The 15,970-nt window shown below is 38.3% G+C and overlaps 1 protein-coding gene across 11 annotated transcripts in view; it reads right to left on the reverse strand.

The window, feature by feature from the left end:
- DOCK7 (dedicator of cytokinesis 7) overlaps window positions 1-15,970 on the reverse strand; it is a 163,402-nt gene that overhangs the window by 53,849 nt on the left and 93,583 nt on the right. For 9 of the 11 annotated variants that reach the window (XM_089515315.1, XM_089515314.1, XM_089515313.1 and 6 more), the window contains exons 15-23: window positions 11,823-11,940; window positions 11,508-11,578; window positions 9,800-9,938; window positions 7,549-7,650; window positions 7,244-7,330; window positions 6,592-6,823; window positions 3,799-3,963; window positions 2,983-3,146; window positions 884-976 (exon numbers count right to left, since the gene is read on the reverse strand). In XM_089515315.1, the coding sequence (XP_089371441.1) occupies window positions 884-976; window positions 2,983-3,146; window positions 3,799-3,963; window positions 6,592-6,823; window positions 7,244-7,330; window positions 7,549-7,650; window positions 9,800-9,938; window positions 11,508-11,578; window positions 11,823-11,940 (1,171 nt within the window). The remainder of the gene's footprint in view (window positions 1-883; window positions 977-2,982; window positions 3,147-3,798; window positions 3,964-6,591; window positions 6,824-7,243; window positions 7,331-7,548; window positions 7,651-9,799; window positions 9,939-11,507; window positions 11,579-11,822; window positions 11,941-15,970) is intronic. The other 2 variants (XM_089515317.1, XM_089515316.1) reach the window with 1 other exon arrangement.

The raw sequence follows: 15,970 nt of genomic DNA on the forward strand, positions 1-15,970 counted from the left end.
GATTTTTATTCTTAAATTTGGTTTAAAGCATCAATAATTCTGAATATTTAGCAATTATTAGATTTATGCTTTTATAGATAAGAAATCAGTTTTGTTGTTGTTTTCTTTAAAAAAGAGAAAGATGACAGACATTTTCAACTGATTTCAACCCCGGTTCAGTTTTAAAAGTCCAATAAATAAATAAATAAATAAATAAACATGCAGTGTTATGAAGCAAGCAACTAAGGTTAAAATGTCAAGGTACTCCACCTTTTCTATTTTGCAACCACGTGTATCATCTTATGACACATTTTTCAGTATCATATGTTCATTAAGTTAAGACTAAGGGATCTAATGTAGATAATGAGTGAATCATTTGCATGACAAAGGGAGGACAGAAGAGTGAAGGAAAAAATCATTATGAAAATGGTAATGATGTTTCAAAATAACAATTAAAAAACCAGATAAGATTGGATCAGAGTAACCTACTGGAAGCAATAGGACAATAATCATAATTAGAATGATTTATTTCCATAGGTTTACTTCATGTACTACCAAGGTTGTATCCAACCTATAGAGTTTGCAATAGTCTGTAGCATGTGATGTCATTAGGAATATACTCCATATAACGTATAAAAACAATAAGGGGAAAAATGAAGGGGGTGGGTGACAATAACATGTGAAGTACAAAGTGGGAAGCAGAGACAGCTTTGCCAAGTGGTGGTTTTTCATGCAGTGTGGTGAAGTGGTAACAAAATAATGGACCATCAGCTATTCAGAAACAAATAAAATCAAGCTAAGGAAACCACAGTGTAAATGTAAGAGTATAAGATGGTCTCTAAGGTGATATCAGCCAAGGTAGGGGTGGGGAGAGAGAAAAAGAAAGTTCTAATGTAGACACCACCTGTGTAGTCTCTGTACTTGGACTAGGGTTGGATCCCCATGGGGTGGATTTTGGAGCACCAGTGTTTACCCAGGAATTGGAGCGATCTAAGCCCTGGGCATATAACAGAAAGCAGTAGGGAAAGGAAAGAAATGTTACATGTTGCATGCCACATAGTATAGGAAATGCAGGGATACTAATTTTTCAAAGATATCTAAAGATTACTTAGCACAAACACATCTTCAATTAGTACTGTTAAAAAAACACCTAGGTTTTAGTCCACATCATTATTTCTATAATCTTCCTATCACATCCAGGGCAAAAATAAATAAACAGCATGTTCAAGCAACCCCACAATACTTGTATATGTATTTGCAATAAACATTTTCTAATATATTTTTATTTAATTTTATCTAGTACATCTGTACACTGCCTTTTAGTATGATCACATATATCCATGCTCCTATAAATATGGGCCTAAGCCTACAAAAACCAATCCCACTGAAATTAATGGGACATACGTTAGTCACATTGTCCTACTGAATTCAATGGGAGTGACACATTAACACATTTATTCTGGAGTTGAATAAATGATTATATCTTACCACTTTGAAGAAAAAAATGTTACATAACTGGATGTGTAGCTTTCTCAAGCTCCTAATAACTATCTCACAGTAATAAAGGCCATTTGCATACATTTTTGATGATCTGCCCCATAGGTGCACACACAATTCTGTATCTGCAAACTGATAAACTCAATTGCTAGTTGTCCACTCTGGTGAATCACAGAGAGTCAACTGCTGGCATTGTTTCAATTAGACCAAAAGTCTCTGAATCAAACATTGGCTGTCAAATGAAGAATCCAGAGGAGAGAGGTTTATAAACCATGAAGTAATATGAATGAGCATATAGGATCTTAGAAATTCACAGTAAATAAATTTCAACAATAGGAAACAATAATCAGCCCTGCAAGCTAAATTTCAACAAGAGCCACTTTGCAGTTGCTAAAAAGTTAGTTTTCTACACATCATACTTTTTATAGACATGCCTTAGAAACAACGAGGCCATTGATATTGTTAAAGCTAAAGAGGTGCCTCTACCTAAGGGTGGTCAATTTATTCTTCACACTGTAGGCCACATGACCCTATTCATGGGATTCTCCTGGCCAGGAGTTTTGCAGAGTTAAGGGATTGGGTAGGGAGGGAAAGGGAAAGGAAAGCTGTGTCATGAAAACAGCCTTCTACTCACATATCTTTGGGCCCAATTCACAATTTTACAAATTTGAGTTTGGGAGTACACAACAGAGCCCCAAACTGAATTTTGATAGTTGAAATAATTACACTTGAAAGTAAAATTGAGAGTTCCCACTGACATCAGCATGCTCAGAATTTTAGTATTAGACCCATGATGCAGCGTTACCTCTTTCAGCTTATTAAAAACCAGAATAAGTTTCTGTTAGAAAGCTTCTATCCATTTTTATTGCCAAATTACTCCAGTCAGGCAGCTCACGTAAAACTTATCATATCCTAGGTAAATTCCATGTGCACATCGCTCCCTTAGGCATTTCACAAAAAGGTCAAGGTGGTTTAATTAAGCAAGGCCATCAAATGGATACTTAAATATTCCTAGCTCTCCCAGTCAAAGCCTTAAATGTTTAATAAGAACAACATGTGTCTCTTTTGGGGGGGGGGGGCTTTTTTAACCATTCAAAAATTATTAAATTCCATGGTCTTTCCATTTTTGTCCTGCCCTTTCATACAAATGGGTCAATGACTTAAAATCTTGTCTGATTTTTCATATAACTGAGTGTAAAATGTTTTTTCAAATGGCTCATAAAATATTTTAGGCTGGAAGGAAGAATTAAAGGTCAGAATCCTACAATAAAGAGTCTTGCTCTTTTGTTGATATTGCCCTTGCACAGGCAGGCATCTGGAAATGCAATCTGCTTGTAATCAAGGATTCCCCTTGAATGCTCTGCCTGACACATATAAGAATATCCTGGCAGTTGTATATTGGTATATCCAAAAACAGTATAGTCTAGATCCTAATGGGTTTTCCTTGTTTAGTTTGTATTCATTAAAAACATTGTCTGTTACTCTCAAATAAAGCACAGTTTTTACCTTACTCCCAATGATTGACCGTACTTCATCATCAGGTGATGTTGGAGTCCCAGATATATCTGGGTTGCTATTGCTCAGGCTCCTAGAGCGATTTAAATTTAGGCTTGCTGGTCTAATGGCTGTACGAGCCATGGTAGCATAATGTACTGATCCTCCTAAAGGACCTAAAACAACAGTGTGGAATATAAATCAATACATAATATATTTGTACTCCACTTTTGTAATAATAATAGTTCATCTTTGACTTCTTGTCATGCCAACATCTTACACAACAATACTTGAATGATTCTTTGTGTCTCATCTCCAGTTTTGGTACATTACCACATCTGTATCAGTTCTTTTATGCAATGGGTGATTTTCTAAAAGAAGAGGTACTGGAACTCAAGCTTCCTTGAAAGTCATACAGTGCTTTTATCTTGGAATTCTCTTCCCAATAAAGATCTCTGCACTTACTTAATAGTGAGAGGGAAATACTGTATATATATGCTTAGATAGAACAAAAGTTAACCCCCTAAAGGGAAAGGGTTCTGCCCTTAGTAGAGCTCCCTCTGTAACAAACCCCTGCTCCATATCCCATGGAAAGTCTACTTCTAGAAGTCTACTTCTAGAGTAAGGTGATATATAACATGAGGAGTTGTGGTGGGAAAGATGTACTGGCAAAATGTGAAGCCTGTCCACAACATGTGTACTCTGCCTTAACATTTCCCATTGCTAAAGGTGTGTTAAGCCCTGATGAACTATAACTCAATTAATCCCTGAAATCATGCCCTTCAGTTATAATCTTTCAATGTAAAAGCAGTTTAAAAGGAAATGTACCTGGTGATGGTGAATTAGAAGAAGTGTTTGGTAAACGAAAAACATAATAAATATATGAAGTGAGAAGACTGTTTCTGCCATGTTGGTCTTGGTTTCCTTCTAGGTTTTTGTGCAGTCTGTTAACAATAGAGGCCATGGCTTCAAAAGATGCTTGTCCCAGATTGACTAAAAAGAAATAGAGGGAAAAGTTTGACATCAGGCTATTTATCAGTGCTGGCTTTTTCACTATAAAAACAGCTAATTTTAAAAATGAAAAATAGTAGTGGTTTTTTAAAAAAAAAGTACAGTAAACCAACACAAATACGATCTATACAGTAGCTTAAATATGGGTGGAATAATAATAATAATAATAATAATAATAATAATAATAATTATTATTATTATTATTATTATTATTATTATTATTTCCTCTCTTCCTACCTGCATAGGGACTCAATGGAGTTATATGAGTCCACTCAATATGAGTTTCAGTGGAGACAGTGAGTACTTGAATGGTTATTGTTTTTTTTTTTAAAAACCCTGAATAGTTTGAATTTGAAGGTCTTCTCACCCAACAAGAAATTCAGTATAATTAATAAGTATATTTGATTTTGATCACATCATTAATATTAAACATTACTTAAAATACTTATAATAAGGTATCTCAAAATCACAGAAATACATGCCTAAAATTATACATCTCTAACACCGTTAGTCACAGATATTTGCTAAAATACTATCAAAATGATTTGAGAATAAATGAGACAGGCAAGGTGAACATTTTAGCTATTAAATAAACACAACAGGTACATTTGAGAAAGTCATGAGATGGATGGACAAGTGGTACCTAGCTAAATATGTCACACTGTTTCCCCCCAGAATGGCCCCCAGAATGGCTCACAGAAAGTTATGAGGGAAAAACAGAAAACTAGACATCTCTAGCATAAAAGGTAAAGGTTTTTCCTTTGACATGTTTGTCTAGTCATGTCCGGCTGTAGAGGACAGTGCTCATCTCTGTTACTAAACCAAGGGAGCCAGCGTTGTCAAAGAAGACTCTGTGGTCATGTGGCCAGCATGACTGAATGCCAGGTGCATGGAACACTGTTACCTTCCCACTATAGTAGTACCTATTTATCTACTAGCACTTTTACATGTTTTCAAACTGCTAGGTTGGCAGAAGCTGGCACTAGTGATGGGAGCCCATTCTGTCATGCAGTGCTTGGGTCTCAAACTGCCAATCTGCCAATCTTGCGATCATCAGTCAGTGTTGGCCTCAGAGGGAGCGATCAGGCAGACCCAGCAACATCAGGGACTGCCTGAAGGAAGAGGCTCCTCCCTCTTTCAACTGTCATCTTGGCCTCAGAAGGAGCGATCAGGCAGACCCAGCAACATCAGGGACTGCCTGAAGGACGAGACTTCTCCCTCCTAATTGTCACCTTGTATCTGTATTGTATTCAATTTTTGCTGTACACCGCTATGATCATTGCGGAATAGCGGTCTATAAATAAAATGTATTATTATTATTATTATTATTTTAATCGCTAAGCCACCATGTCCCTTGCATAATCATATTGAAAATAACAGAGAAATGCACATGGGAACAAAAGAAGAGCCCTGCTGGATCAGATCAAAGGCCAAATTAGTCCAGCATACTGTTCCCAGAGTGCCCAGTCAGATGCCTATTGAAAGCCAATAATTACATTTTCCAGAAATTAGCATGAGCACCATTAGGGTTGGTGTCACTCAGTGCAGTAACACACAGTGTCACCCCCCCTGCAATTGAAGTCCTCCCATGCCACACCATATAAAATCCTTAGTTAAAAAAAAAATTGTGCTAATGTTACTCATAAATTGTAATTCCTGTATATCACTGAACGTAACGACAATAGTTGTGATATAAAGAACTAGCACAATTAAAATTATATGTTTAAATTTACAGCGCTTCATAAATAAAGGTTAATAATAATAAGGTTAATAATAATAAATTACAGTATCATACATGCAACATAAATGCATTTACATGTACAGTGGGACATCAGTATCCATGGGGAGATCTGGACCCCTGCAGATACCAAAATGCACAGGACCTCAGGTGAAGTCCCGTTGTCCCTAATGGTGGCACGGCCACATGCACGTGCCGCCAGTGGGGACAACAGGGGCTGTCCCTAATGGCAGCATGATCATGTGCACGTACCACCATTGGGGACAACAGGGACTTGCCATCCACAGATGCTTAAATCCACGGATGGCAAGTCTGCAGATACCAAGGTCCCGCTGTACATTGTTTCGTGTGGTAAAAGGGAAAATTTGGTAAGACTGGATTTTTTTAAAGAAAATTTGAAGTGAATAAAAATTTAAATTTTAAATTTTAACAAAACCTGGGATCTCTCCTTTCTCTCCCCACTGAGCCTCACTCCACTCACACCATTTCTTCAGCCTTTTAAAGGCACACAGGCGAACACCACAGCCCATTTCTGCCAAAAGGCAGATGTTTGGGAAGCAGATGTGTCACCCGCCCCCTCCCCCTTAGGATGTCACCTGGTGTGGTCTGCACCCCCGACCCCTCTTAGTGCAGCCCCTGGGAACTAGTGTGCATAATTATATTCCAGCCTCCTTCTCATGGTTCCATTTTTCTTGTCTTCACATCTGTGGTACCTCCCAAATGGAATTTGTGGACAATGAAAATAAGAAAGAACAATGAAAACATATGCAATTAAATATAATATTGATAAATACAGTTAAGTAAATACAATGAGGAATGCTAATTTCAAGAACTATTTTTTTTAATTATAACTAAAAACTGAAATAAAATACCTATTTGGCCTGCAATAATAGGAGGTCTTACAACCAAAAGGATCAGTTTATCAAGCAGGAGATGGAGAAATCGCACCACAGGCTCAAGCTGAGATGAATTCAGAGCTGAAATACTGCCCTTTAATTCATTTTCCAAGTTGTTTTCCATTATTCTCATGTCACCAATCCGCACAGGGAACATATGTTCATCCAGGGCATGCACAAGAGCAAAGAACTTGTCCAAGTAAGGATCCTACATATTAAAAAAAACCAAATATTATGCACTAAGTTGTGTGTTGTTGTTTTTTAAAAAATCTATAATCATTATTTTTTTTTTAAAAAAAGTATCTGATCTCATATGCATATTAATAGAATTTGGGTCCCAACTGGATCACAAGTGGCACAAAAGGCCATTTTTGCACACACACCCCAAATCACACCATCAAAATTTGATGACCAATGGTAATGAGAAAACCCTTTCAAAAACAAGGATTCCTTGATAGTTTTAAAGAGGTCTTTGAAGTTTGCAGCTGAAGTCTGGCAAAATGGCAGTGGCAGGGGTGCAGCCCAAGACAGGTACCTCGGAATGAGGGAACCCACTAATATTGCCCATCAAATTGACTATAAATATTGCTGCCTCTTCTGCTTTAGAGAGACCCCTATTAATACATACCTGTGTATGGATGGTTGACACTGCAATGATTTCTACATTAAAAACTCCTTTATGGTTATCCACCCACTTCATTCCAGGAAGAGGTACCTAATAACAAAGCAATATATAATAAAACCATGCTGTCATTTACAACAAAACAGAAGTACAGTTCAGGTACTTGTAGCAAAAAAGTCATTCCAGTCAATATAGTTGAAGATGATATGAGCATCTTTTTAAAGCTTGTTTGTCAGTCAGACATTTATTTTATATTATTTTATTTGCTTAAATTGCCTTGCTGAGTCACATAAGTGTAGGGCATGACTAACCTCTGGTGAGAGCACAGAATAAGCCTGTGGTGGCTTCTCCAGGGAAACAGGAAGGCAGAACTGACCAGTCTTCAACCGTCCATTCTGGAGCATGGGTATCCACTTAAATTGGGAAGAGAAGGCAGAATGTCTAATTTACATATATGAAGTACACAGGACATCTTCAGCTCATCCAGGGGTTGTGTATGTACGTACATACATACATACATACATACATACAAATCTTAGCTGGAGAAATACAATTCAGTCAAAGGACTAAAATACATACAGGGATTTGGGTTCAAAGTAGAGTGAACTTTGTGTCAGCTACAGAATATTTAGTGACACACGCACATACTGATTCTCTCAGGTGTTGAAGAGGTGCGTGGGGGGGGGGGGGCCTGGCGCGCTTGCACATACTGATTTATTTGTTTATTATTCATGGATTTGGGAAGGCTAGGAACTAGAGCTCCTCAACTCTCATCTGGCTCTCTTAACTACTATACTACAGAAAACAGAAATGTTTTCCATTTTTTTAAAAACAGAGGGGAGGAACATGCAGTAAAAGATATGGAAATTAGAATAGGGCTGCTGCCACTTTGCATAATTAATGTAGTTTAACATTGCCTGCCTGCCCAGTTTCCAGTAACATGCTCCTGGACATTTTAGCTCTAGAAGTTCCTGAATTAAAGATCTATTTCAATCTGGCCTTGGGCTTGGTTATGCGATGGAGATAACTTTAGTTTTTCTACTGGATTCAACTCTGAAACTAGCGATTGCATGGTTTTGAGAAACTGGAGGCCAGGAATTTTCACACCTGAGGCTAGTGTGCCAATTGAACCTTTTCTAAGAGAGGCTTGATGAAACCACGATAATTCGTGTCTTAGTTACATTTTGTTTAGGATACTATAAAAGTGCCTTTTAAAAGTATTCAGAAACTTTGGTTTTTACAAATTGCTGCAGCTAGACGGTTGATCATGGTTGGTTACAGGAAACATTAAACTCCCTTGTTACAATAGCTTCACAGGCTACTAGTCTGTTTCAAAATACAATCTCAAGTATTAGTTATGTCATATGAAGCCCTACATGCTTTGTACTCTTTTACATGCCTGACCTGGCTTTGAGAACGTCAGGGGAAACTCTCCTCTTAGGAGTTGTCTGCATGGGTAAAAAGGCTTGTGTTCCCCCTGGCTTCACATTGTTCTGCTTAGATGACACTGACATAGATCCAGTGAATCCAACCCTAACCCAGATCAATTTGACCCCTGGTTTGCCACAAAGTTTGGAAACTCCACAGCAAACCATCACTATTTAAATGTCCCCCCATGCTCCTTAATTTGCCATGTTGTCGTTCCTCCCCCCCCCCCCCCCGGTAGTAGCTTGAAGTTGGCCCTTTCCTTGTTGCTTTCACTTGAGTACTGTAGAGAGTGACCTGATCAGTTTCACAGAACACTAATCTTCCAGTGATATTAGAGTAAGATTTTATTTAACTGGTAGTGTTTTGCTTCAAAGCATCTCACCAAAACGACTGGTATGTTGAAATAAACCAAGCACAATACACTCAAACCTTGGTTGCATCTGCAATGTAGAAATAATGCAGTTCTACACTACTGCAGTTTGTTCCTTGGTTTGCCACAGAGTTTCTTGGGCGGGATACAAACCGCCGCTTTGCGGTGTTCCCCCGCCGGCGCCATTTGCTCTGCGCGGGAGCTGCAGCAGCCAAACCGCGCGGCTCCCACGCGGAGCAAAAAAGAAGCTCCATTTTGGAGCTTCTTTCCGCGGCGCACTGATGACGTCGCGAAGCGCCAAGGGCACATTTGTGACGTCATTAGCGCCGCAACACGTCTGGATGCTATGCGTCCAGTACGTAAAGATGGTGGCGCCCATGTGGAAGGGGCGCCGCCATCTTGTACGTATTGTATACGTACTAGGGTTAGGGGGGTGCGGAAGCACCGCCCCTTCCTAACCCTAGTACATATATAATACGTACTATATGGCGGTTTGTATCCCGCCTTGGAAACTCCGTGGCAACCCACGACTCAATGTTATGGAATTCTGGGAATTGCAGTTTGTTGTGACACCAGAGCTCTCTGACAGAGAAGGCTAAATGTTCCAGAAATTCCACAGAACTGAGCCATGGCAGTTAAAGTGGTGTCAAATTGCTTTATTTCTGCAGTGCAGACAAGCCCTTTTATCTCAGCCTCCCCACAGCTAAAATCTGAAAGAGAATGGGAGAAGAGAAGGAAAAGGGGTTGAGTATACTTGTTGTTACCGTGTATCCAACAGGAGTCTCAAGTGGAGTGTTTTGCTTTTGTTGGCAACTGACATGATAAAAAGTAAAAAGCAGGTGGTGATGGTCAGTTAATGTTGCAGGGAGTTTAATCTTAATTTCTTCATGAAAATCAGGAGATCTGTTTTGAGATAAAAACATATATATATGTAAAAATAAAACCTATCTGGTCTAGATGACTGAGTTTTATATTTTCTTTTCCCAGAGTTCAGCTGTTTATGTTAAAAAAGTGTGATAACCAAGAATAAATTAACAGATTAAACAATTTCCTAGACCTGGTACCTAGGTTCAGTGCCAGAGAACAAGCTATGCAATCAGAAGCTTCTAGTTCTAATTCCCATCAGTATCAATTAAAAAGATCTCAATTCTCATCTCACTCTGAGGGGAACATATTAGGTAACATGGCCCATTAGTACTCCAAAAAGGCCAGGTATCAGCAAATAAAAACAAGTGTTAAACCAAAAAAGTGAGAACATGTTGAATATGCTACAGAAAAGAGTTTAATCCAGGTTCCAAGACAGAAATGCTATTCTTCTGACATTTAATTGCTTAACATTTTTCTGTGCAAATTAAAGAAATGAACACTGGTTGGTAAGGTGGGGCAAAAAAGTACTAAGCAACTAATATACCATTCTTTTAAAAAGAAAGAATAAATTACAGAAACCTACATTAACCCACATCTCCAGGAGGAGACTGGAGCTAATATGCAATTAAGTTTTAGCATTTCAAAAGTGTGATGTACTTGCTCCCATTTTCTTCCAAGGGTTATTATCCTTGGGTATAGAAGCATGGTTTTTTGTCCCTGGTGTTCCACTTCCCCCCTGGAAAGGCAGATGGTCCTTGAAACCAAAACTTTGCTGAGCCCCAGTTCTAAGTGTTTTTGTAGAATACTTGGACTACAACAAGATTTATGTTGTGTGTGTGCCTTAAAAGTCAAGAGTACAACAAATCCCTGAAAAGGCCAAAAGAAACTTAAAATGGGATTTGGACACTCTAAACCTTAATAAGATTATGACATTTTGGCATCAGGCCTAAACTACTTTCTCCCTTTATGGGCTTATTCTCATAATAAATGGCTTAAAGGTCAAGACTTATGTCTAGGCATATTTCAGGTGAAAAATAGACCTCCCATGTCTATTGATACAAACGCAAGACACCGAAAGAAAGTCTTTAGCATTGTTTTACATTAATAACCGCTAGTTTATATGCATATATGACTCTGACTGTACAATACAGTATCAGCTAAAACATCACAACATGCACTACATTTGAGTAAAAGACCATTCAAGCCCTTATTTCAATACAGACATTCTGGTTATGTTTAAAATATCAGTAGGCCTTTACAAATGTGGAGGGCAACATTTCATGTTCTGCAAAACTGCAGGCAATATGGTGAAAGTGGTGTCATATAGTTATTAGTGTCATTCAACACAGAGTAGTCAAGGAACTATGCCATATAAAGTATCCATGTCACACTTACCCACAGAATTCTTAAATCCATATGCCAGGTTCTGAATGCATCATGTCATCATTCACAAACTAGTAAAACTAGCAAATCTGGTGATCCTGACACCTGAGTTACTGCTAAGTGAGGTAGCCACAATCATCCTACACCTGATTTTACAGCATTATTTATATAATGCTACATGATATTGAATTAGTTACTTTTTAATCACATTCTGCATCTTACCTGTTATGATAAACAACTGCTGTGTATGCTTCTTTTGAAAATTCAGCACAGCTGGATTTTCCAAAGATTACCTGTCAAAGTGAACAAAAAGAGACATTTGAATATTCACTCCATGTCCTTTAGACATCAGGCTAACAATCTTTACTAAATGTTTTTCAGTCAGACCCTCTGTTTCTTTAGTGTACTCTATTAGGTATTAGGACACTGAATATTCCTGACAATACATCACCATGCACTTGTTGGCATGCACAAAGAAAAACTGAGACACAAAGACTACAGAAATGAAATGGAACAAAACAGGCACAAGCACCATACCGGCATTGCATTGCTTGGATCCTCTCCAAACATGAACTGGACTTTTACAGTGATATTTCGAGCAGATCCTTGACGGTTGGCAAAGTTTAGGCTTTGAGGATAGACGTAGAGAAGATTTCTGTAGAACATACAAAAAGTAGGAACCATTAAGTAAATGGCCAGCATATGCACAGTAAGTTATTTGAAAGCCTCTTGGGCAGTAATCATAAATATTTTGATTTTGGAACACTGTGGCAAAATTCTGTGAATTCTGCCAAAGAAACCATTTGGCTGAAGCCCTGAACACAATTCCTAGGGAGTAAGCCTCACTGACTAAGGTGGGACCTACTTCCAAATAAATAATGGGTTGTTCCTTGACTGCTGTTCAGATCAGCTAACATCTTATGCCTTTTTAAATCATTTTTCTTTTTCTCTGCCACAGATATTTATCCAAATTGAAAGAACTGAGACAGTATTCTCATTACATATCCTCCTTATCATGTTATACTTATACCAATTGTCTTCTGTTACCCAGTGTAGAAAAATAGGCTATGTGTAGTACATAACAAATCACAAACTGCTCGCAAAAAAGGGGTCCCTGTTCAGAGGCAAATTGATTTTAAATTTCCTAGACTTTGAAAATCTCACTGTTGCCGCTGAAGGAGGAGCCTGCCTGCAAAAGATATCCTCCCCATCACAACATCTTTACTAAGGACTGAAACAACATGCAGGCATCTGACTAACATATCCAATTGTTTTGTTTTTTCTCCTGTTTGGTTTATAATATCTTGCCTGATGAAGAAGCCCGTGGAGCTTTGAAAGCTTACAACAAGTACTGTATATTGTGCATTTCAGTTGACCAATAAAGGCATCACTGATGGATTTTTGTTTATATTTGCAAACAAAGAAAACGAGGAAAGAGGAAACCCTGTGGGTGCATGTTCTCAGTACATCTATACAGCTTTTCACAAACCCCTGAGCAAAAATATTGACACATAATCCATAACATTTACTCCAGCAAATGCATAAGAACTATAACTCCATTGCCTCATGCTCAAGCAGGGCCATCAATCTCAATGGGCTGAATCCAATCCATCCCAACTGAGAGGAGCTTCATTCTCTTGTATGGAGGTCATTCCATCCGAGAGAAAAAAAAATTTTTTTGGATCCAACACAATGAGTTTCACATTGAAGGACTATGGAACCACTTTTATCTTTTTCCTTTATGTAGTGTATCAACTAAAGTTCCTGGACAGGCAATTCTTCCTGTTTCAAATGAAGACCTTCATGCTGAATTAAGCGCCAGAATTTCATCCCCATTGGTCACCTTGTTTAATCAATGTTCTCTTTATTATTTCTGCAGGCAGCTGCTAAAGGAATTCCTCTTACTCTTTTGTGGCTCTCCTAAATTACCTCATTCTGGCATGAATACATTTGGCTCCTCAATGTGGATTTTCAAATAAAAATGGATATGAAAATTTATTTTAAAATGTACTTTGCTCATAAAACTTTCATTAAGTATTATTAGTGACTTAAGAGAGGGATTTAAATGTATTTTCAAAGCCAAGCTGCATGATCCCTGCATTAGGAACAGAGATCTTCTAGGGAGACATGGGGTTACTGGCCCATGTTTTTCGTTGTCTTTGAATGGACAAGAAGAGTCCTTAGCTATTTCCTTTGGTGGTATTTTTTCTTCTGGTGATCTGGAAGGAAGGGTAGGTTCATCAAATAATGGGTGGCGAATGATAAGTGAAAGTTAGCCTTCATGGACTATCTTGCCCAATTTATATAAATTATGGTACATTATAAGCAGAAAACACTCAAATGTCTGTTTTGCTCTCCAGGCATCAAGACACAAAAAAGTAGAGTGATTTGAATAGCCAAGAGTTCCAGATAATATATAGATAATATTTGTTGCTGTTATGAGCTGTCAAGTCCACTTCAAATTATGTGATCCTATCCTACGATTTTTGGCAAGCTTTATTCAGAGGTTTGACTTCCTCTAAACCTGACAGTGTGAGCTTTCCAAGGTTATCCAGTGGGTTCCCACTACATGAACAGGGATTCAAACCCTAGTTGCACAAAGGTCTAGTCCAATACTAAAACCACTACTCAATACTGACTCCTAGATAGTACACTCCAGCATTAATTTGCTTCAGTTTTTAGTTTCTTTTTTTCAAGGACTCACTGAATGACCAAGGGCAAATGCATGTTCACTTGGAAGCAAGTCCCACTTGGTTTAATTGGACTTCCTTCTTAGTAACTGATTTAGGACCTCAGCCCAACTTACAATTTACATGCATTCTTTTTAAAGATACCAGTGTCTCTTTACTTCTGTCTTTGTTCGCATAAAACAGAATTATGGAAGAAGCAATCCAAGCACAAAAATGGCAGCGAAATTGCTAAATCACTCCATTTTATTGTATTTTCCTCTCAGAATCTTGCATGCATCTAGGAGATTCAAGGAGTTGTAGTCATTAAAAGTAATTTTACCAATGCTAAATTTTGAATTCATCCATAGGAAAGACAAAAACAAAGCTGCAGATCACATGCAGGCTACCACATCCCTCAGGGTGTCCTTCGGGTCCACCCTATTATTCATAAAAATATCCTCCTTTCACTAACTTCCAGGGGAACGAGTCGCCATTTTAAGGCCTTCTCTCCCTCCAAAATGGTAGAAGCCCTCACTTAAGCTTGGGAGAGGGAATGGGGGGAGGGTCATTCAAAGGACTCAAAATTAGGGCCTTCCATAGTTGTCTGCCCATATTTTAAAAGGACATTTTTTTTCCTTACCTCTACCTACTACTGGGGCATGCGCAACAAGATCACCCTCTGGAATAGGAGGGCAAATCAGGATAAGAAATCCCTTTTCCTGTGGAGAACTGTATCTTCTACATCAGGGAGGAGGAGGAATAGACTGTATCTCTTCTTCCCACATGCTGATGGGATCAAATCCAAAGCGGAAAGTATGAAGATCTAGATCCCAAAGTATGCAGCGCAGTCCTTCTTCTCACCCCTTTTCACTATGCTTTCACTCCCCTATTCTCTCTACCTATTCAACAGATTACCAGGTGCGAGAGGACTGCTCTTGCTAGAGATATGAATTGCTTGCTTGCAATTCAGTCTTACAATTAGGTCAGGGGCTCTAAGAAATTCAGGCAAATGCCAATTGTGACCGAAAGATTACAGGTTGCCCATTCCTGATGAAAACTGCCAGTAACAAAACAACTGATTTTAATAAAGTGATGCTTTCCTTAAGTATGAAAATGTTACCTTTATGAAATATAACTCATCCCACTGACCTAGGGATTCCTAGACTTATAGTAAAAAAAGTAACTTTTCCAAGCTTAGATGTGTTCAAATCACGGTTTCCCTAGACCAGGGCTGGGCAATATACATGAGGTGGAGTCCATTTTTTCTTACTTCACCCACCCAACAAAATAGCAGACCTGATTTCTGTCTTCTTCTAGAGTCCAAAAACAGCAAATAAAGCATTTGAATAATTAGACTGATGTATGATATATAGCATATCAACAAATCCATGAGTAAATAGACCGAATGTATGAGTTAGTATTTCTTTTAAAAATTTGTTCCCAACTATAAGAACCTCCTGAGAGCAGCTTCTGAATCACCCCCATGAATTGTTTTGTCCTGTTGTGCCAACGATCTAACCTATTATTTAACAGTTAAAACTATTTAATTCACAGGCAAGTTACACCAACTTCCCTCTTATAAAATGTAGGTTTAAAAGTTAGTAATTTATTTACTTCTGTTCGATACCCATTTATTTGCTCAGCAGGAAAAAAACCTGAACAAACAGAATCTTGCCCCAATGGTGAAAGCACTGTGTGTGTGGGAGAAAAATGGCCTTCAACATCTCCCATGTCAGTCTGAATGAACTGAATGAACTGTGAGAAAAATCCTTCCTTAGTTTTTAAAGATTACCCCATCTCCCTTGTTAGGCTTTATAAGATGTCACCTGCTGTTTCCCCTACACTCATATTTTAGCCAGCTCTACCAGCACCACTATCACCCCATCACCATCATTGCTTCTGCTACTATTACTACTACCATCACCAGTAAAAATGTAAGGGATACTAATTTTAGCCCCCTCTATGCTCCCCTTTCCATACATCAGCAAACAAATGAAGAAGTCTCCCACTAGCTTC

Source organism: Sceloporus occidentalis, unplaced genomic scaffold, assembly GCF_023333645.1.
Source record: "Sceloporus occidentalis isolate IW3139 unplaced genomic scaffold, rSceOcc1.0.p SCAF_3, whole genome shotgun sequence".
Classification (NCBI taxonomy): Eukaryota; Metazoa; Chordata; class Lepidosauria; order Squamata; family Phrynosomatidae; genus Sceloporus; species Sceloporus occidentalis.